This window comes from Myotis nattereri (genome assembly GCF_964212035.1).
Source record: "Myotis nattereri genome assembly, chromosome: 7".
Lineage (NCBI taxonomy): Eukaryota > Metazoa > Chordata > Mammalia > Chiroptera > Vespertilionidae > Myotis > Myotis nattereri.
The window spans coordinates 69,398,216-69,421,546 of NC_138082.1; the positions used below are offsets into that span (position 1 = coordinate 69,398,216).

General features: G+C 40.3%; 1 protein-coding gene across 1 annotated transcript in view; it reads right to left on the minus strand.

Annotated features, from left to right (window-relative positions):
- The window catches only part of ARHGAP15 (Rho GTPase activating protein 15), a 676,830-nt gene that overhangs the window by 571,315 nt on the left and 82,184 nt on the right, over positions 1-23,331 (minus strand). Inside the window, exons 3-4 of the mRNA XM_081095909.1 lie at positions 21,254-21,322; positions 3,137-3,198 (exon numbers count right to left, since the gene is read on the minus strand). Of these exons, the coding sequence (XP_080952035.1) occupies positions 3,137-3,198; positions 21,254-21,322 (131 nt within the window). The remainder of the gene's footprint in view (positions 1-3,136; positions 3,199-21,253; positions 21,323-23,331) is intronic.

Genomic DNA, 23,331 nt, shown 5'->3' on the forward strand with positions numbered 1-23,331 from the left:
CCAAAATGTGGAGACAAAGAAACAGGTCACAAATGAAAGAAATGGAAGAAAGCAAACTACTGGATATAGAGTTCAAAACTACAGTTATAAGGTTACTCAAGAATCTCCTAAAAACCTCCAAGGCACTTACTGAGACTTTCAAGGATCTTAGTGAGGATGCCAAAAAAAAAAAAAATGGAAAAGGACCAGTCAGATATAAAGCATACACTGACTGAAATAAAGAATAATATACAGGGATTCAACAATAGACTAGAGGATCCTGAGAATCAAATCAATGATTTGAAATATGAGGAAGCAAAAACACCAAACCAGAAGAGCAAAAAGAAAAAAGGATAAAAAAATATGAAGATAGTGTAAAGAGAATCTGGGACAACTTCAAACGTACCAATATCCGAATTATGGGGTTGCAGAAGAAGAGAGAAAGCAAGATATTGAAAAGCTATTTGAAGAAATAATGACAGAAAACTTCCCCTAACTGGTGAGAGAAAGAGACTTACAAGTCCAGGAAGCACAGAGAACCCCAAACATGTGGAACCCAAGACACATCATAATTAAAATGCCAAGGTGAAAAGACAAAGAGAGAAACTTAAAAGCAAGCAGAGAAAAGCAATTAGTTACCTACAAGGGAGTGCCCATATGACTGTCTGATTTCTAAACAGAAATTATCCAACCAGAAGGGAGTGGCAATTAACATTCAAAGTGATGCATAGCAAGAACCTACAACCATTACAACCAAGATTACTCTACTTAGCAAAGCTATCATTTAGAATGGAAGGTCAGATAAAGAGCTAAAGAGTTCATCATCACCAAACCAGTATTGTATGAAATGCTAAGGGGTATTCTTTAAGAAGAGGAAAAAGCTAAAGATAAAAATATGAACAACAAAGTGGCAACAAATACATATCTATCAACAATTGAATCTAAAAAATCAAATGAATAAAAAATCTGATGAACAGAATAAACTGGTGAATGGAATAGAATGAGGAGCATGGAAATGGAACAGACAGATGATTCTCAGAGGGAAAGGGGTGTGGGGGTGCAGGGAAGAGATTAGACAAAGATCTTATATGTATTTATGCATTACCTATGGACACAGACAATAGGGCGGCGAGGGCCTGGGGTGGGGTGGGAACCGGGTGGAGGGGAGATATGGGGGGGAAAAAGGGAGACCACTGTAATAATCTCAACAATAAATATTAATTTAAAAATAGTCTGCTATATTTGGTTAAATATTTAATTAACTCACCCCTAATACCTCCGCAGGGACAGATCATATGCGGGCTTTATACAGCTAGAGGGCTGGATGTTCCCCACCTCTGGTTTATGAGCAAGGACACTATATGCCTTGTCTCCCAATTTGAATACGTTCTACATATCTTTGTAGCTTGCATATCACCAAGCACAACATGGGCCTGAACTGCATGGGTCCACACATAGGAGGAATTTTTTCAATAAACACCTTTGGCCCTTCCTATCTGCTGGTTTTGCCCTAGAATATCGGTTCTCAACCTGTGGGTCGCTACCCCTTTGGGGGTTGAACGACCCTTTCACAGGGGTCGCCTAAGACCATCGGAAAACACATATATAATTACATATTGTTTTGGTGATTAATCACTATGCTTTAATTATGTTCAATTTGTAACAATGAAAATACATCCTGCATATCAGATATTTACATTACGACTCATAACAGTAGCGAAATTACAGTTATGAAGTAGCAGCGAAAATAATTTTATGGTTGGGGGTCACCACAACATAAGGAACTGTATGAAAAGGTCGCGGTATTAGGAAGGTTGAGAACCACTGTCCTAGAAGATTCAACCGAGGAGATGGAAAGCACTATTTTCGCATTCCCAAATGCAGATTCCCCACTGCGGATTCCCAACAGTGAAACAAAAATACTGTTTTCAATTTCAGGTTGATTGAATTCACCAAAGTGAAGGGCCACTTTAAGAAACAACATGATAGGCAGATTTTCAACTATGTGGGGGATAGGCACCCCTAACCTTCCATGTTGTTCAAGAGTCAACTGTGATAGAACCTATATGAAAAATAGGAAAAAATCTAAAATGGAGGTAATTATTTCTAAATATTCTACACATTCACAATATTCTAGTGCCTTTCTCTACCCTCCTATTAACTTTTTTCCTTCAAGGTTTTTTCTGTTGTTGACTGAGGAATGCTTATTACCTTTTCTAATTTCTCTCACCTATTGTGTTCATCTCACCACCAAATGCAACTTTCAACTTTTTATCTGGTAAATGAGTTCATTTTCCTTTTGTTTTTCTCAACTTATTTTTATTTGGGTAACAAATGTATGTCAGATCTTCATTTGATGAAAACAACAACAACTATGCTTGCAATGTATTATAGGAAAATTTTATTTAATGCAATACAAGTCCATTCACCCCTTAATCTGTTAATATGAGAAATCAAACCCATTATCTTATTTCTTTCCATTTTTTAAAGATTTCAAGTCCTAAGAAGACAAGAGCACTTTATTTATGTACTAGAGGCCAGGTGCATGAATTCATGCACGGGTGGGGTCCCTCAGCCTGGCCTGTGCCCTCTCTCAATCCAGGACCCCCTCAGGGGATGTTGGACTGCCGGCCTGTGAGGATCAGGCCAAAACCGGCAGTCCAACATCTCCCAAGGGATGTAGCAGTGCCGAAGCAGCAGGCGGCCAGGGAGGAACCCTAGCTGGGACCGGGTGCCCTGGCGCTCCCGCTCCCCGCCACCCACCACCTGCCACCTCTGCAGCTGTGCTTGTCAGCCATGAGCCCGGCTTCTGGCTGAGTGGTACTCCTGCTGTCGGAGCACACTGACCACCAGGGGGCAGCTCCTGCATTGAGCCTCTGCCCCTGGGTGGTCAGTGCATGTCAGAGAGACCAGGTGTTCTGGCCAACTGGTTGTAACGGTCACTTAGGCTTTTATATATATAGATTCTGTGCAACAATATAGAACATAGGACTTTTATTGGAAAACTATAACTATAGTGAAAATAACGATCATAGTAATAGAGTGTATTCTAGTCTTGAAACATAGGGCCTTACTTTCAAACAACAGGGATGGCACAAGTAGAGGAGATGGGGTATTATCACACTCAGATAAAAGTGAATTAAATAACTTTTATTACCTTAGTTTCTTTCCTCCATCGGCAATTTTAGCTTTTTGAAGATAACCTTCTTTTTCAACCATCTGCAAGAAGAATGCATATGTTAAAACTGTGACAAACTCCCATGCATTATTAGTTTAAATGAACCTATGCTTTCCAAAAGTCATTGTAGTGATAGAAGTTTCCAGTCATAGAACTTCATTAATAATGCATATATAGCTTATGGGAAGTGCCTGCAAGATGATAGTCATTACAAGCCCTTAAATATCCAAAAGAAAGATTACAAAGAGCAATGTGAATGATTTGTTACATGGTGATACACCTTTACTCGCTTTTCCTTGGGGGCATTGAAGTAACTTGCTTGCAAAATTGATTAACAACAGTAAAACAAAGACAAATTTGATGTTCTCCTTAATTTTACTGATCATCCTTGGAAAAGTTCTTTTGTTTTTTATTCCACACCCCCACTTCCTCATGAACCTGCTGAGGCGAGGAATCTAGAAAAATTGAATGGAGCCACTTAACTGAGTCATGTGAACCATGGAAGGACATTTAAGACAGTGACATTGCATGTATTTTGTTGTTACCAAGATATCCTGTGTAACACCATCCCACTAACATCTTCTATAATGTGGGTTTGTTTCCTTTCCTGTTTGTATGTATTGGCTTTCATTACTTGTACGTCAGCAAGATTCTTAAAGGAGATTCAATAATTTTTTATAACACCACAGAAGTTTTGTGGAGTTCTAGGGTAATAAATGCATCATGCAAATTGTGATCTAGTGACTCCCAGAAAAGTCTATAATAAGTGTTTTAGTTTCAACCAATATATATTTTTTTTAATATTGGTATTGATTTCAGAGAGGAAGGGAGAGGGAGACAGACATAGAAACATCAGTGACGAGAATCATCGATTGGCTGCCTCCTGCATGCCCCCTACTGGGGATTGAGCCCACAACCCGAGCATGTGCCCTTGACTGGAATCGAACCTTGGACCCTCCAGTCTGCAAGCTGACGCTCTATCCACTAAGCTGAAACAGCCAGGGCTGTTTTAGTTTCTTAACATTCTATTTCTACCTTCCCCTTATTTCACACACCTCCATTCTATGAGCTTACCCTGTGCTCCCTCTTTTCATCTTGATGAATTGCTGGCACCTTCTCTCCCATGCTATAGGATAAAAGATTTAAGAAGTTACCTGCCTGCCCTATCAGCATGGCTCAGTGGTTGAGCATTAACCTATGAACCAGGAGGTTGCTGGTTTGATTCCTGGTCAGGGCACATGCCCAGAATTGTGAGCTTGATCCCCAGTAGGGGGTGTGCAGGAGGCATCCAATCAATGATTCTCTCTCATCATTGATGTTTCTCTCTCTCTCTCCCTCTCCCTTCCTCTCTGAAATCAATTAAAATAAAAAATAAGTCATCTGCCTAATATTGAAGGACCTCACTCAGTGACACCCTAGGGCAGCCGTGGGCAAACTACGGCCCGCGGGCCGGATCCGGCCCATTTGAAATGAATAAAGCTATTGAAAAAAACAGACCGTACCCTTTTATGTAATGATGTTTACTCTGAATTTATATTAGTTCACACAAACACTCCATCCATGCTTTTGTTCCGGCCCTCCGGTCCAGTTTAAGAACCCATTGTGGCCCTCGAGTCAAAAAGTTTGCCCACCCCCGCCCTAGATGCTTTCTTCTTGCTGTAATATTCCACCTCCACCATGCCTTCCTCTAACAAACTCCTAAACATGTGACATCTAATTTAAAATGCAATGTGTCTGTTAGAGTTTTCCCATGATTCCTCTGCAATCTCTTTTAGGGGCCCCTGTCCTGAATCGCCATTTCCATTCTGCCATTGTCACTATCATAGCTTTTACGGGATTGTTTGTAATGGTCCACTTACTTGCTTGTGCCTGCACCTGTGCTGTGACTTTACCTTTCTGACCTGGATTCCCAGAACCTAGAGTCCTGGATAGCACCAATAGTCACAATAATAAATACTGTTTGATCAAATGAGTGTATGAATAATGGACTGTTTACATTTTTATTTAAATCATCATAGGAACCTGGAAAAGCCAAGAAATTCAATCTGTATTGTGACAGATGAAAGGAAGAGATATTTGGCAATCAGTTGTCTCAAACCACTAAAATTTCACCAGTTAAAGAATTGGCTGTTTACAGACCCACTCTGATCTAGGCAATATCTTTTCTGACTTGTTCATTATTATACTCCTAATACAAAGTACAGTACTTAACCTTCAAAAATATATTAGGGGAGAAGAATTTTGAATAATAATTAAGAAAATTGTGATAATTTATGATAATCATAGTAAAGATTTTTTCACATATCAACATTTCCAGAAAATTCCTTTTACTTCAGCATGCTCTCCACAGGGTAAAAGAGTCTAAGGAAGCTCTCTTGCACAATTTTTAGAATCATGATGCTCATTAATGACTTTTTTATACTTGGATACATCTATTCATTTGCTTTCCCCACCTTTTATTCCATGTATACTGTTCCCTTTTCTTGGTGCCAAGGAATCTTGTTTGTCTACCCACTAAAACCCATATAATAAGTTCAGTGTGTAACTCTGGGTAGCACTGGTTTCTACAAATGCCTGAAAGAAGGATGTTTTCAGTAGCAATTAGCATCACAGAGGAGGTCCCTTTCTTTATGAATGTATATTGAGAAATTTTGTTGTGTAACCATAGACAAAATTTGTTTTACTTAAGCTTTCGTCTGATGAAAATAAAATTTACCAAAAGCCTGAATTTATCTACCAAAAAGCCACAAAACCTCTCTACCCATCAGAAAAATTGATGCATGCTTTCTCAGCTAAGAATATACCCTTTCTTACCCCAAAAATATTCACGAAAAGGCCACTGGGTAGACCAGATAAGTGTTTTGTTGATCATTTCTCAAAAAGAGGAATGTGAAAGGCAAAAGTTAATACTCATGCAGGGGGGGAAATCAACATAAGCAGGCTAAAATTATTTACCTTAAAATTCCATCTCCTTGAACACATAAGCTATGTTCTTCCAGAAACTGCTGGATCTTTTCAAGGTACCTGAGATTAGGGCCAGGGTCTGTATATCTCATGTTAGAACTCTATACATTTGACTTAATTGCCATTAAACAGACTGAGCCATTTCCCTTGGTCTTGAGTCAATGCATTACAGTTGTCAGGTATAACCACAAAGAGGTCCGGGAAAAAGGAAAGAGGAAGGGGTAAATGGCAATTTAGTAATATTTTCCTATATCTTCCAAAATCCAAGCTGCCTTCAGTGTAATAAGAAGAAGCTAATCATCCTTTTACTGTGTACTCTTAGCTACAACACTTACTATTACTAATGTGCACATTTTTACATATCTATAAGTATCTGCATGAATGTTTCTACATGTAGTTATATACATGTACAGACATCATGCACACATTCTCACTTCTGGAAAGTGTTCATTCGTCCCCATTGTCTCTTTATATTTATCTACAGTCATTCATTCTTTCAACCAATTTTCAAGTTAAAAAAAAAAAAAAAGAAAGAAAACCTTCCCCTTCAATACAGCTGCTATGTTCACCCTGTTTTGCTTTTAAGGGGAATGGATACCATAATCCCCTCCAGCCACCTCAGACACTTAGGCCAGCTTTTGCCCTGGAATAGAAAACTCCAACCAGGCTTCCAACACAGAAAGCACTGCCTTATTTTAAGTCCCATTCTGGCAAGCAAATATTTCATGAGGTAGATTTTAAATTACTTTAGTAGTCCTTGTCATCATATTTTGAAATGTCTCACTATGTTTTAGGCACCAAGAATCAATTATTCTGGGAGGCTCATAGGAGCTGGCAGAAGTATTAAGTCAAGCAAAAGATTTCCATGTATTTTGCATGTAGGTTTATACATGGTACCATACTAATTATTTATTCCTACTTTACGGTCATGCCATGGTTTGAAAGGACAATGATACATAAATTACAGTTGAGTATGTTGGTCATCTAGGACTCAGGTGGTCTTATCTCTAGTAATATATAAAATTATATTTAGCTTTAGGTCTAAGTTGAGGATACCATAATGCCAAGTTCTGGGCCAATTTGAAGGTATTTAAGATAGTAACACTCCCTAAATTATGTATACTTAACAAATGTCAACCAATCTTTAGATGCTGAATCTGGCTTCTTGAGCTATTTGTCCAATGTCCCACAGAAGTCCTATTTAATGCTAAGTGGCAGGAAAGATGAGCAATTTGTCTAGATTGGATGCCAGCCAGTCTTCTAGCATTGAGGACTTACTCAGTAGACCAAACTCTGCTCAAATACAGATGAAAAGCATGCATGGTAGTAGATAGCCAGGTAGCACCGGGTTATCAACCTTAGCTGGAGGTGAGAGACAAGGCAGGAGGGCAGAAGGTGATCTCTGATTAATGTAGCACTTGTGGCAGAAAGACCAGCCTACTCTCATAAGTACGGACACTGCCATTTTTTATGTGAAGTCTCCACGCTGTTCTCAGATAAAGAAGTAGAATCGAAAACAATAGGTTTTCATCAGCACCAGTACACCAAAAGAGTCCTGTCAAAATACATGTTGATAAAAGGAAATGAATTGGATCTAAGGCTTTCACCAGATTTTGATGAGGAAAACTTGGCTTTCAACACCAGAACCGCAAAGCCCTTACTCCTTATACCATTTACTCAGCTATTGTATTTAAGTCATTCTTCTTTTTCCCCTTTGTTCTGATTCTGTGTTCACTGGCAACACTCTGACTCCTAAATCAACTTCCTAGGTCCTTTGATGTAGAATGTGGGTGCCTAAAATAGTCAGCATCAGAATATCCATTACATAAATTTATAAATCAAAATTATAGTTTATACATCAGACTTACAATTTGGTTACTAGTAGATAGTCCCTAGGGATCATTATCTCTCTAAGCCCTGATAACTTTGATAAATATAATTTATTTAGACCCACAAAACTGAGACAGCCCTAAACTTGCGAGGGCCATTCAAAATACTGCCACTCTGTGAATCCGTCTCTGATGGACTGCCCTGCTCCAGGAGAACTATGCCTCATCATTCTGTAACTACAACACCAGGCTACTGTAATTGTCAAACATATTTAAAATTTATTTTCCTATTTAATTATGAGGCATTTACTATATTTTTTCTGAACTTTTAATAGCTCTCAGTACTTTCCTGTTAATCTTGTTTGATTTTATAATCCTAATATATAAAGAGTCAGGGGCCATCACAACCTAAACGTCCGGACGGACAATCAAACACCAGGCTAGGGTCCTGGCTGGCAAGGTGGGAGTCAGTCCTGGGTCCTGGCTGCCCACAGCGGGAGTCAGTGCTGGGTCCCAGCCTCTCACGGTGCAGCAGCTGGAGGGAGCTGTGGGAGCTGAGTCATGCTGCCACTGGACTGGCCTCTGGGTCCCTCTGCACCCCAGCAGGCTCTGGGGAACCAGAGTCATGCTGCGATCTAGGAATCTTGGTCCCTCCCCCCACCTGCAGGTTCCAGGGAACCGGAGCCATGCTGCTATCAGACTGGCCTCTTGGTCCCTCCCCACCGGCCCGCAGGCCCGTGGAACCAGAGCCATGCTGCAATGGGACTGGATCCTACCCAAAGGGCCCTGGATTGTGAGAGCACGCAGGCTAGGCTGAGAGACAACCACCCCCCCCCCCCGACCCCAAGTGCATGAATTTTCATGCATTGGGCCTCTAGACTATTTCCTATCTAATAAAAGAGAAACATGGTAATTAGCGTACGTCCGCTACCCTTCCCATTGGCTAATCAGGGTGATATGCAAATTAACTGCCAACAAAGATGGCAGCTGGCAGCCAGGCAGCTTGAGGCGAACATGAGGCTTGCTTGCTTCAGTGAAAGAGGAAACCAATGTTCCCTGCCTGCCTTGCCGGCCTCTGAGCCTGCAGTTTGAAACATTGTAAAAAATATAGAAGCTAAACAAAACCCCAGAAACCTGCTTTCAGCGAGCTGGGATCTCAGAGCTGGAGTTACACATTGTTTTGATTATAGAACCCAAACAAACCAGATACCTGCTTTCAGCAGCAGAGACCTCACAGCTGGAGCCAGAGCTAAAGCTGGCCCAGAATAACAAGAAAAAAAAAGAAGCAGTTGGGAGCTGCAGCCCTCAGCCCCTCACCCAGACTGGCCAGGCACCCCAGTGGGGACCCCCACCCTGAAGGGTGTGTGACCAGCTGCAAACAGCCATCATCCCCTCACCCAGGCTGGCCAGGAACCCCAGTGGGGACCCCCACCATGATCCAGGACACCCTTCAGGGCAAACCAGCCAGCCCCACCCATGCACCAGGCCTCTATCCTATATAGCAAAATGGTAATATGCCTCCCAGCACTGGGATCAGCGGAGCCGAGAGGCCTCCCAGCACCGGGATCAGCGTGACAGGGGGCAGCGCCCAAACCCCCTGATCGCCCTGTAGCTCTGTGTGTGACAGGGGGCAGGGCCACAACCTCCCTATCTGCCCTGCTCTGTTCGTGACAGGGGAAGGCGCCCCAACCTCCTGATCAGCCCTGCTCTGTGCCTGATACGGGGGAGCTCCCCAAACCCCTGATCGCCCTGCGGCTCTGTGTGTGACAGGGTGCAGCACCCCAACCCCCTGATCGGCCCTGCTCTGTGTGTGACAGGGTGCGGCGCCCCAACCCCCCCCCACCCCCCACCCCACGGGCCCTGCTCTGTGTGTGACAGGGTAGAGCCATAACCTCCCCATCGGTCCTGCCCTGAGTGTGAGAGTGGCGGTGCACCAACCCCCTGATCGGCCATGCTATGTGGGTGATAGAGGGCGGCGCCCCCCCCCCCACGGGCCCTGCTCTGTGTGTGATGGGGTAGAGCCATAACCTCCCCATCGGCCCTGCCCTGAGTGTGACAGTGGCAGCGCCCCAACCCCCTGATCGGCCCTGCTCTGTGCGTGACAGCGGGGAGCTCCACAACCCCCTGAGGGGCCCTGCTCTGTGCGTGACAGGAGGGAGCTTCCCAACCCCCGGATTGGCCCTGCTCTGTGTGTGACAAGGGGTGGCGCTGCAACCTCCCCATCGACCCTGCTTTGAGTGTTACAGGGGGCAGTGCCCCACCGCCCCAATCAGCCCTACCCTGAGCATGACTGAGGGTGGCATCGCAACCTCCCAATCTGCCCTGCTCTGTGCATGACAGGGGGCGGCGCCCCAACTCCCCAATCGGCCCTGCTCTGAGCCCGACCAGGGGCTGCACCTAGGGATTGGGCCTGCCCTCTGCCACCCGGGAGCAGGCCTAAGCCAGCAGGTTGTTATCTCCTGAGGGGTCCCAGACTGTGAGAGGGCACAGGCCAGGATGAGGGATCCCCCCTTCCCCCTGAGTGCACAAATTTTTGTGCACCGGGCCTCTAGTATATATATATATATAAAACCTAAGCGACTGGCTGACTGGCCGACTGGCTGACTGGTAGCTATGATGCACACTGACCACTAGGGAGCAGATGCTCAATGCAGGAGTAGAAACCACAGGCATGGAAACATGGAACACACTGATGAATCTCAGAGTGAAGGTGGGAGAAAGGAGGACAAGAAAAGATTAACCCAAGATCTTATATGCATACTAGAAACCTGGTGTACGGATTTGTGCACCGTACATTGGGCCTCTAGTATGCATATAAGAGGGTCCCTTGGCCTGGCCTGAAGAGATCGGGCTGAAATCAGCTCTCTGACATCCCCTGAGGGGTACCAGATTGCGAGAGGGCAAAGGCCAGGCCAAGGGACCCCAATGGTGCACGAATCCATGCACCGAGCCTCTAGTTTCTATTATAAAACTCAGAATGGGGACACACCTGGTTATATCATTTTACTCCTAAATTATGCTTCTCTTTTCCTCTTAAATTCTTTTTTACTTCTCCATTACCCACAGAAATAGATATATCTGCCTGTCTACTTTCCATTGGCTTAATTTTAAATTTATTTTTCATTTTTTCTATTTTTAAAATAAAAATTATATTGAAGTTGTACAACGTAGTGTTTTGTACAATCATACATATACATAATGAAATGATTACTATAGTCGAGCTAATTAACACATCCATCTCCTCACATAGTTACCTTTCTTACCTTTTCTTTTTTTGTGTGTGGTAAGAGCACCTTAGATCTAATCTCTTAGCACATGTCTAGTATATAATACAATCTTATTAACAATAATCAGCATGCTGTATATTAGCATGCTGTATATCTCTGGAACATATTCATCCTACATAACTCCATTGGCTTTCCTTCTCATAACGATGTCTTTCGGATGTACCACTTCTCTCCTTGGAGCTCACTGTTTACATTTTTCTTCTCCATCTCCACTTATTTTTATACTGTCTCTTTTTTGCTATATCAGATCTGTTAACCTTATATGTGGACCTGCTGTAGATGCAATTTGTTAGGAACAGAAATGAAAGTGAGGGGACAAATCATCTTAAAAATACAGCTTTTCTGTATGTCATATAAAGCACTAATTTTATAAAGAATTAAATGCTTATTTATAGAAATATCTTACATATAGCTTGAAATGTGATGTTTTTAGAGACATGAAATCATGAAATATAATGGTTTGCCTAATGTAAATATATAATTTACTATGCACATACTTTTAAAAAGTGGTAAGCCAAAATCAAGTTGGATACACTGATTACATGAAAAGGAGAATATAAGAACAGCAAAGGAAAATGATTCTGGGTCATGCATGAGTGGTGCCAGGGAAGGAGCAACTAAGCATTCTCCAAGAAGTTCTTGAGAAGCTGGTCTTGATTTCAGGCCTTAGAGTTAGGCAGAGTTTGCTCACTGCAACCTATTAATAACCATCTATGTACATGTTGCTCAATACTCTCATGGATATTCTCCCTTTCTCTCACTGAGAATGAGAGAGCATGTTAGGCATTGGGGTTCTGCTGAATGTCTTAAGCCATTTTTCTAATGTTGGGTTTGGCAAAGCACATATTATGTTTTGCCAAATATTTTCCCCATAATTTTAAACCCCTGTGTGTTTCAAAGGAATTTTACCCACATGTCCTGATTTATTTACCCCTAAATCATCAAAATGTCATTTTGAAAAAGCTAGTATTTGATGTCTAAAAACCCCCATAGCCTTTTTCCTAAGACTTTCATCTTGTAACCAGTGTGTTTTGTTTGGTCAGACCAAAAAATCCAGGTTCTGTTTGGGAAACAGACTCATGAAGGCACCTCTTTGTGTCTCAAAAGCTTACTTCAGTCTTCTGGAGACTTTTCCTGTATCTCACCTCTCCTTCCTCCTCTTCAGTTTCTCTTCTGTTCTGAATTATATTTCTTTGTGTCCTTGATATAAAAATATTGCTATTTCTTTGCCTGCTATTGGAGCTCAGTTAGAATGGCCTTCTCTGTACTGTCTAGGCCAGTCATTAGCATAATTCATTTTTTGTTAGAACCTAACTAGAGGCCCGGTGCATGGATTCATGCACCGGTGGGGTCCCTCAGCCTGGCCTGCGCCCTCTCGCAATCGGACACTTCAGGGGATGTTGGAGAGCCAGTTTTAGCCCAATCCCCACAGACCAAGCCTAGCTTGTGGGGATCGGGCCAAACTGGCCATCCAATATTCCCTGAGGGATGGAGTAGTGCACAAAGCGGCAGGCAGCCGGGGAGGAGCCTGAGCCCGGGCTGGGCCACTCCCATCATCCCAGCCCCACTGCGCCTGCTGCAGCTGCTGCTTGGTAGCACTGCTGTGGAGGCAGGAAAGGCTTGCACTGCTGCAGCTGCGCTTGCCAGCAGTGAGCCCGGCATCTGGTACCTGTCGGTCAGCTGAACAGCATAACCGCCGTGGGAGTGCACTGACTACCGGGGCCAGCTCCTGCATTGAGCGTCCACCCTCTGGTGGTCAGTGTGTGTCATAGCGACTGGTCGACCAATATCTTAGGCATCCTAAGATATTGTCTATCCTATCTAATAATAGACAAACATGATAATTGACCGTACCTTCACTACACCTCCCATTGGCTAATTGGCGCAATATGCAAATTGATGGCCAACAAAGATGGTGGCTAATTTGCATACTGTAGGCAGGGTGGGACAGCGTAAGTCGCCAGTGTGAGCCACCATCCAGGCCCCCATGTGCGACCCCAGAAGCCGCCTGCCTGCTGACCGTGATCAGATAAGATCCTGGGCCGCTGGCCGGCCCCAGAAGCCCCAGAAACTGCCTGCCACCCGTGATCAGATCCTATCCTAAGCCGCAGGCTGGCCCCAGAAGCCCAAGAAGCCCCAGAAGCCACCTGATATGGCAGTAACTCTATTAGTAAGCACTCTGAAAGTCAGTGGCATAAATGCACCAATTAAAAGACAGATTATGAGGGTGAATCAAAAACAAAACCCACTTTAAATATTAAGACACATATAGATTAAAAGTAAATGAACTAAGCTACAGCCTGTTTTGCTCAGTGCATAGAGCATTAGCCCGTGGACTGAAGGGTCCCAGGCTCAATTCCAGTCAAGGGCTTGTACCTCAGTTGCTGGCTTGATCCCCACCCAGTCCCTATCAAAGAATGTGCAGGAGACAACCAATCAATGTGTCTCTACCTTTCCCTTCACTCTCTCTAAAATTTAATGGAAAAATATCCTTGGGTGAAGATTAACAAAAGTAAATGGATTAAGTAACATTAAAGAGATTATAAGAAAAATATATTCCAAATTTTGTTAGTTGTATAATGGTTATGTTTAAATTATTAACACCTAAGAAATTGGGTGAAGGGTACATATAATATGCTGTAGTATTTTATAGGTTTTTTTTACATGTATGAGATTATTTCAAATTAAAATATTAAAAAATTAAAAATTAATAAAATATTAATTGAAATGTATCTGCATTACATGAAAAACCTCCTAATTGCTTCTAGTATAATTTATTAAATTGTGCTAAAATTTACAAGTGTTCAATTAAAAAATATCTTAATTCTAAATGATATAATAGAAAAATATATAATAGTTCAGTTATAAGCACTTATCTGAAAATAAAAATTTAAAGAAGTGAATTTAAAGAAGGGATTAGCCAAAGAAAATATATACACAACCCATGGACACAGACAACAGTATGGTGATGGCCAGAAAGAAGTGGGGGGCAAGAGCTGGGTAGAGGGGGCAAAAGATGAAATAGGGACATCCTATATAATAATAATAAAAGGTTAATATGCAAATTGACTTAACGGCAGAATGACCAGTTGCTATGATGTGCACTGGCCACCAGGGGGCAGACGCTCAATTCAGGAGCTGTCCCCTGGTGGTCAGTGCACTTCCATATGGGGAGTGCCACTCAGCCAGAAGCTGGCTCATGGCTGGTCAGTGCAGAGGTGGTGGCAGGAGCCTCTCCCACCTCCGTGGCAGCACTAAGAATGTCCAACTAGCGGTTTAGACCTGATCCCTTGGGGGTCTAAGCCTTTAGTCGGACATCCCCAGAGGGCTCCCTGGCTGCCAGAAGGATGTTTGACTGCAAGCTTAGGCCTGATCCCCTGGGGAGTGGGCCTAAGTCAACAGGTGGACATCCCCCAAGGGGTCCTGGACTGCAAATGGGCACAGGCTGGGCTTAAGAACCCCCGCCCCCCCCAACACACACACACTGAGTGCACAAATTTTTGTGCACTGGGCCTCTAGTGTGTGTGTATGTATATGAATGTATGTGTGTATGTGTGTGTTTGTATATATATTTCAGTCTAAGCAGTACGGCAGACAGGGTTATTCAATGTTAATAGCATTTTTGTTGTTGTTGTGTGTTCTTTTTCTCTACTCTAGAGTTAAATGAACTTAAAATATGTGTCTGGATGGGAAAAATTATTTGAACCTCTTGTTGTGTTTTAATGGTTTCTAAACTCCTTACTATCAGCTCCAGGCCTTCATGATCTGAGAATCACCGCCCCCCGCCCCGCCCCCCCCCGCCATTTGCTCACATCCCCTGACTTATTTCTCTATTTTAGCCAGTGTGTGATTCTTATACTTTTCCAAATGTAACAATTTGTTCTGTCCTCTAGACCTTTGCTCTTGCTGTTCCTTCTGTTTGAATCATTCTTCTTCCAGTTCTTTGCTTGACAATCTCCAAACTGCATATCTCAATTTAAATGTCCCCTTCAAAGAGTGTTTTTATAACTACTCAATCCAAGGTAGGCTCTCCCTCTCACATAGAAACTTGTTTTTCTGCTGTTAAAGCAGGTTTTGTAATATGCATTTATGGAATGATTTATTCCCTTACTTATTGAACACTTCTCTTTACCCATAGATTGAAAGTCCCTCAAGAAAAGAACATGAGTATTTGGCATATCAATGCATACCCAAAAACTAGCACAGGAATGGCCTCAACAAATATCAGAATTTATAAACACACTGCTATTTGAGACAAGAAAGGGTGCATGAAACAATGAAAACTGGAAATGGTTTCTATGAATCATTAAATTATATAATTATTATTAACATACTATCAGCTTAAGTATCTGGGAGCATGTTATTTCAGAAAACCTAATTTTATCTCGCCAAAGTAGAATTTTGAAAGACTGAAGCACTTGTGGATTTTTTCCTTCGGTTTAGTCAACAGAATCTTTCCCCCAAAGTGGCTGTCTTTTGTTTTAAAATAAGAAAACACTGTGTGCTCACAATGCCTTTCATCCTCAAAGTCCTCACAAGTATTAATTAATCTACAAAATGATATCTGGCTCCAAAAGGTAGAATCTGTGACTTAAGGTTTATCTACAAAAACCTGCTTTGCCCCCAAGGCCTGGCAACTTCCAGAGCTCTGTCCTCCAAATCCTCCTAGCTCAGGAGGGAACAGATGATTCTCTGAAACCTGCCACAGGCTTTTGACTCCTGCAGGGTTATCCATAGACATGTCTTTTACTCTTTTGATAAAAAATAAAGATGATAAAGATTTAACATGTTCTAAACAGGGTTATTTTTCTCGAACATTTCTTTACAGGGGGGAAAAAAGAAAAGTGCCATGAAAATAATTAGGTCTCATGAACAATTATATTTTAAAGTATACAAGATCAGGTAATAAACACATATTGGTATAGTTTATGTTTCATGTTTAAAATTGTTAATGCATTATAGCGCCAGCTAAGCATCCATATAGATTCTCAGAAAAGAATTTTGGGCTCTTGTATTGGTGGCACATGGATTTGAATACCAGGTGGCAGAAATGATGTCACCAGTCAGTGAATGGGGTAGTTTCCACCATGAGATTCTAATTAAGAATTTGTTCTTTTGTCAATATTTGAAAGAAACACATTATGCTTCTATTTAACCACATTGATCACAATCTACTTTATTAAAGAAAACATTCGGAGGTAAAGCATGGCCACCAAAGGATGATAGCATCTTTTAGAGCCCCCATGATGGCAGATGCCACTTTTGTAAAATAAATCATTTTCCTCCAAAGGGGATGGATCTAATGGAATGATTTTGCCAGTTATGCTTAAAGCGAAAGCCTCTCATGATCCCTGGAAAACGTTCAAAAATGTTCTGAATATAAGAGATGAAAAAAGTAAGATTTATATAGCACCAAATGTTGGACATAAATAATCTCAAAAATCAACATCACGAAAATAATGAGTAATAACACCAACTTAAAGGATTTTATTACTTTATAAACAGTTTTAATGTATGTTATCTCATTTGTGGTAGCTCATTCTGGTAGTTACTGCCAAGGGAAACTACTGCCAAAACCTGTGCATGACTTCAGAAGCAACACTGAGGCATGAGGGAAAGCAGGAGAATTATAGGGCTGGAAGTAAGGACGATGCCAGATTTGTGGAAAAATATGTAGATCTAGGTCAAATATACATATGCATATATAAGTTAGATTAGTCAGATGTAAAGAAGACTTCATAGATTCTGGGATAATTCAAGTCTTGGTGTAAATCATACTAGTTAAAAAGTAATCAGAATTTGCTGTTTGGGGGAATTGGTGGCTATTCTGGCATTGCCCATCATGATGGAGTGATTCATAAATAAGAGTTGTGGGGTAGGTGTGAGGTGGAGGGGGAAAATGGTGGGGAAATGTTATCTTAGTTGATATCTGAGTAATTAATTATTAAAATAAGATACTGTTACATGTAATTACATTGAAAAATTGGCTTTCACCATGAAAAGCAGTCATATATTCATTAATATTTGAAATCAACAATATTTAATAAACCTTTAATATCTTAATATTAAATCAATTGACAAGCATGTCTTTTTTGAACAAAAACTGGTGCCAAAAGCAATATAAAGTGAAGTATTATATAAGAAAGAAAATAGAAGTCATGACCCCTAACTTCAAAACATTTATAGTCTAGCCATGAAACAAGCCTATTACCCATGAAATAAGAGTGAACAACAAAAGAGTGCTGGGATGAAGAAATAATTGTTACAGAAAATTTAAGCTCCTTCAGAGTTAGAGCCAAGTCTTAATCATGTTACTATTGCTGGCCTAAGGGTATGTATTTGGGAGTAGATAATAAATAAGGTAAATCGGGGACCAGGAAAGAGGGCTATAGACTTAGTGTTATAGAATATAGGAAGCTGTTGAATGTTTTGACAAGAAGAATGAAATAATAAAGGTACTGTTTAAAGAAGGTTGGTGTGGGAGGGCAATGATCTTGTGTAGCACTGGGTACAGGGGACAGTAGAGGGATTGAGATCAGAGGCATTGGGAGGTCTGGGCAAGTGTTTGACTGTACACATTAAGAAAAATGTGGGCACCACATCCATTGTGAAGAAACTGCTTCAGAAAATGCTGAAAGGTCATAGAGAAAATAAAGGAGCCAAAGAAAATGTGTTCTAAGCCTAGATAAATGTTTACTACTAATGCAGATGAGCTCAGTGCAAAGGGGAATCAGCTTGGGAGATTTCACTTCTGAGATGACACAGAGACATACCAGAACAAATGATTAATTCGAACTTCAAGATATAGGATGAGATAATGAAGAGAATGTACAAGGATAGACCTGTGTATTATGTAGGCCTGGAAGTAAAAACCAAAGCCATTAACTGTCTCATTTGTGTACTCATTTAACATATATTTACTGAGTTCTTCCATGTAATACCAATTGTTATAATAATGGAAACAGAGTTATGAAAATAGGAGACAGTACCCTTGCTCTCATAGAATATTCTGATGAGATAAAAAACAAAAAAAATTATAGTATGCTACATGTTTGTAAGTTCTATGGGGAACATTAAATTAGGGTCAGAGAAAAGGATTGTGAATGGAAATGGTGAGGAGGGATTGTTTGCTTGTTTTTAAGAGAGATTAGGAAAAACCTACCTTAAAAGGTGGAATTTATCATTTGCAACAGCATGGATGGACCTGGAGAGCACTATGCTAAGCTAAACAAGCCAGTCAGAGAATAAATATCACATGATCTCACTCCTTTGTGAAATATAATGAACAACATAAACTGATGAACAAAAATAGAACCAGAGACATAGAAGTATCAGACAGACCAACCTAAGAGGGAAGGCAGGAGATGGGGGCAAGAGATCAACCAAAGGACTTATATGCATGCATGTGAGCATAACCAATGGACACAGACAGTAGGGAGGGTGAGGGCATGTGCTCGGGGGTGGGAGCGGCAGGGGAGAGGTCAATGGGGGAAAAAGGAGAACCTATGTAATACTTTAAAAAATAGAGAACTTAGCCCTAGCTGGTTTGGCTCAGTGGATAGAGCGTTGGCCTGTGGACTGAAGGGTCCCAGGTTCGATTCTAATCAAGGGCACATGCCTGGGTTGTCGGCGCGATGCCCAGTAGGGGGTGTGCAGGAGGCAGCCGATCAATGATTCTCTCTCATCACTGATGTTTTTTTTTTTCTCTCTCTCTCTCTCTCTCTCTCTCTCTCTCTCTCTCTCTCTCTCTCTCCCTCTCCTTTCCTCTCTGAAATCAATAAAAATATTTTTTTAAAAAATAGAGAACTTGCCCTGGCCAGTTTGGCTGAGTGGATAGAGCATCGGCCTGTGGACTGAAGGTCCCGGGTTTGATTCTGGTCAAGGGCATGTACCTTGGTTATGGGCACATCCCCAGTGGGGAGTGTGCAGGGGGCAGCTGATTGATGTTTCTCTCTCATTGATGTCTCTGACTCTCTATCCCTCTCCCTTCCTCTTTGTAAAAAATCAATAATACATATATATATATATATATATATATATATATATATATATATGAGAGAGAGAGAGAGAGAGAGAGAGAGAGAGAGAGAGAGAGAGAACTTAAATAAATAAAAGGTAATATTTGAATCGAGATACAAAGCAAATGAAGTAATAAGCCTTACAAATTTCTAGGCATCAAATGAATTATTTTATATCAGGCAGAGGATAAAATAGTTTTAATGGCCCTGTGGACGAAGTAAGGTGGTCAGTTTGGCTGGAGCAGAATGAGCTGGGAGAAAGAAGAAAATGATGAGGCTAACTGGCTGGCTGGGACCAGTAGGATCAGATGAACCACTGGATGTTGTTCAGCTTTTACCCTAGGAGTTATGGGAAGCCAGAGGAATTTGAGACAAGGAGTGATATAATGTAACTTGTATCTTAATAAGGTCACTTTGGCTGTTGTGTTGAAAATAAAAAGTAGAGAGCAAGGATGAAAGTGGGCACATCAGTGATGAGAAGTGAACTGATTTTAAAGATAGAGCTAACAGGGTTATTTGATGTTTAAGTTTATCTTGTAAGAGAAACAAAGAAGTCAAAGATGACTTTATGAGTTTTGACAGAAGCATCTGGAAAATAATATTAGCACATTATAAAATGGAGAACATTAGGTCTAGGAGAAAATCAGAATCAGTTTAGGATATGTTCAATTTGAGATGTATGTTAAACATATAAGTGAAAATGTCACAATATACAGTACTGGAAAGCAGTTTACTAGCCAAGTGAAGAAAATATTGCCTCCAAAAAAGAGAGTTATCAATTGGGTTTAATATTCAGGAAGGTTTACTAAGGAGAAAACTTGAAACTTTAGGGATGAATTTAAGCAAAATGAAAGCAACTGATGACCTTGATAGAGGGTGAGTTGTTGGGATAAAAGCCTAAATTGAGTTGGTTCAAGAGATAAAGAGGGGAGAAATTAACAAGAGTAAAGGTAGACAATTCTTAAAAGGAATTTTTATTCTAAACCAGAGGAGAGTAATGGAGGCATTAGCTAGATTGCTAGAGTGAAGTCAAGAGATCTAGAACATGCAAAGCAAAAGAAAATATGACTAAACGAAGAAAATACATATTTTAGTGTTAAAAATTAGAAATCCCAAAGTTAACAGTAATGGAATAGCAGGAGATAAATAAGAATAAAGTCATCACTGTGTAGCATCCTGTGAGCCAATAGATTGGTAGCATGTTGACCAATGTGAAATACAGCAAGAAGTATGAGCCTGAAGAAAAAGGGCATTGTATTTATCAAAAATGAGGTCATTAACAGAAAAAGCATCAAAATATATCAGAAATGTGGACATATATTTTTTAAATATCTTTTTCATTCATTTATTGTTTTTAATGTTGCATGAACTTTTCTAATCATTTGGACAATAAATAAAAGTGAAAAACAAAAACCTACTCTGGTAGACATAGAATCTAATAGTAAGAGATGAATCTTTCCTTAAAAAACTGTTAAAATGTGCCATAGGCCCCCCCAGTCTCTGATTCCTACAATTCACAGCCTTATGTAATTCCTTCCCCTTGAGTGTAGACTCCATTTAATAATTTGCTTCTGACCAAAATAATGTGGCAAAGTTGAGAGGATATCATTTCCACCGTTAGATTACAAGAGATTTTGACTTCTGTCTTGTTAGTAGACTCTCTTGCCTGCTCAGCATGCTGTGTGCTTTGAAAAAGCAAGCTGTCCTGCTGGAGAAACCCATGTGGCAAGTAACTGAGAGTTCTCTGACCAACAGCCCTGGAGGAACCGAACCCGCCAATAACCATGTACATGAGCCAAGCCTTCAGATGTGACCCCAATTCTGGCTCAAACTCTGATTGTAACCTTTTGAGATCTTCTGAGTTAGGGGACTCTGCTAGGTTCCTGACTCACAAAAACATGAGGTAATGTGTGCTGTTTTAAGTTGCTGAGTTTTGGGGTAAATTCACTTTGTAGCAGTAGGTAAAGAATACAGTCTTGGAGTGAAGGAATCACTTACCAATTGTTCCAATGGAGGAATAACATCGTTCAAGACATGCTGTGAATGATTCCTTCTGTGTCGGGATATCTGCAAAAGTATTGACATTTAATGCTATTATATTTTTCCTTTCAAAAAGCTACAAATGATTTCAAAGAATATAAATTAGTGAGTGTACAAAACAACCATATTCAGATTCATTCAAGAAGGTAAATAAATTAAATATAACATAGGAAGGAAATCTTTTGAGACTGACTAATTTGAATAAAATGTGTACTCAAAGATGGTTGGCTGCAATATTTCATATTCTACATTCTCTGTCTACCATGTAACTTCCTACAAGTTGTGGGGTCTATGTTCTTCATTTTGAACCTAGGAAGATGTCTATGTCTTGAGGTTTAGGAGAAAAAATGACGACATATATTAATGATAAAATATTTTTCATTGACATAGTTATTTAACTATATGAAATCTGGAAAAAAACCACAAACATAATAAGTGCATGACTGAAGTTTGGTAAACAAATTTTAATGAGAAGAAATTGAAACAGAAATAACCAGTAATTTAGCACACACATTTCACCCTTGAAGGAAACCATTAGTTCCATGGTATAAACAAAATTCAAATTGATAAATGATATGATAATGTTGTCTGCTATCATTTCTTGAGTACTTATTATTTGCCAGGCACTAGTCTAAGTGTTTTGCATTCATTAATATATATTATTCTCATCCAAACCTTAAGAGGTCAGTTATATTACCCTCTTTTCATAAGTGTTAGAAACACAGACACAGATTGTTTTAAGTAACTCTAAAAAAACCACAGTTAGTGATAAATATGGGTAATATTTTAACATGGATTTAAGCCCTCAATAAAGTGCAATATTTGATTTCAATTTATTATTTCTCCAACAATATAAATGTATATGTATAAAGACAGGCATTAAATGCTTAGGGAACTATAAAGTTGAAATCCCTGCGTGCATAAATAGATATCTGAGATAGAAATTTGAAGAGAGTCTAACTTATAAATTTGTACATAGTTACACAGGAAGCTAGAAATCAGGTTTCAAATCTGTTATAAATCATCTTAATATTCCTTCAGGGGAAGTAATATTGCTGATAATTCCTAAATCAATAAGCTAGCCAATCTATCATGTTCAACCTGGTTATGAAGATGGGGGGAGTGAGGGGAGTGCAGAAGAAATTTCATCACCTGTCTTTTGCTTTACTGCTCTTCTCAGTGAAGCATTAGGCACAGAAATATGTTATTATCCCAAATCAGATTATGCTGACTGAGACTTATGATTTAGGAAATTCTGGATCCAAATTGTTCAGTTGTCTTGCATGGATATCAGGAAAATTAGGATGTTTTAAGAGAGCTGTCTGTACATGATGATCTACTTAACTGAAATAATTATAAAGAAAATTGAGGTCAACCAAGTTTTGATTGAAGTCTGATTCAAAGAAAATATGAATATATATGAAAATATTATAGAATTTATATATTTATAAATAACTTATTACTGCTATCTGGTAATTTTGCAAATCATTATGTGGCACATTCTTGAGAAACATTCCCATTTAGCATTATATGTCCTTATAAACCATTCAATTTAGCCAGTCAACACCTCATGTATAGTACACTCATTTGCTGGTCATTTCTAATAGTAGGTGCTCAAAATGCACTTTCTTTGTTAAAATTATAAAACATCTCTACTACTAGTATTGCAAAGAGAGTATTTTATTTTGGATGGTCCTACGTTTTTCTCCAGAATTTCATAACTTCTAAATGTATCTGAAATCAAAAACCTACATTTTGTTCAGCAAATTTCTTCTGGATAAGTTTCAGAATGCGGGCAGAAGTATGATCCATTGTGTGATCTTAGGTGCTTTCACTTTTGTAGGAATCATTAATTAATCCCTGAATTTGGAAAACTTGAATAACAGTAATAATATTAACAGTAGCTTGATATAACTTTATTTAAATACACTAGAGGCTCAGTGCACAAAAATGTGTGCACTGGCGGGGGAGGGGAGGTTGGGGGGGTGTCCCTCAGCCCCACTTGTGCCCTCTCACAGTCTGGGACCCCTCGGGAG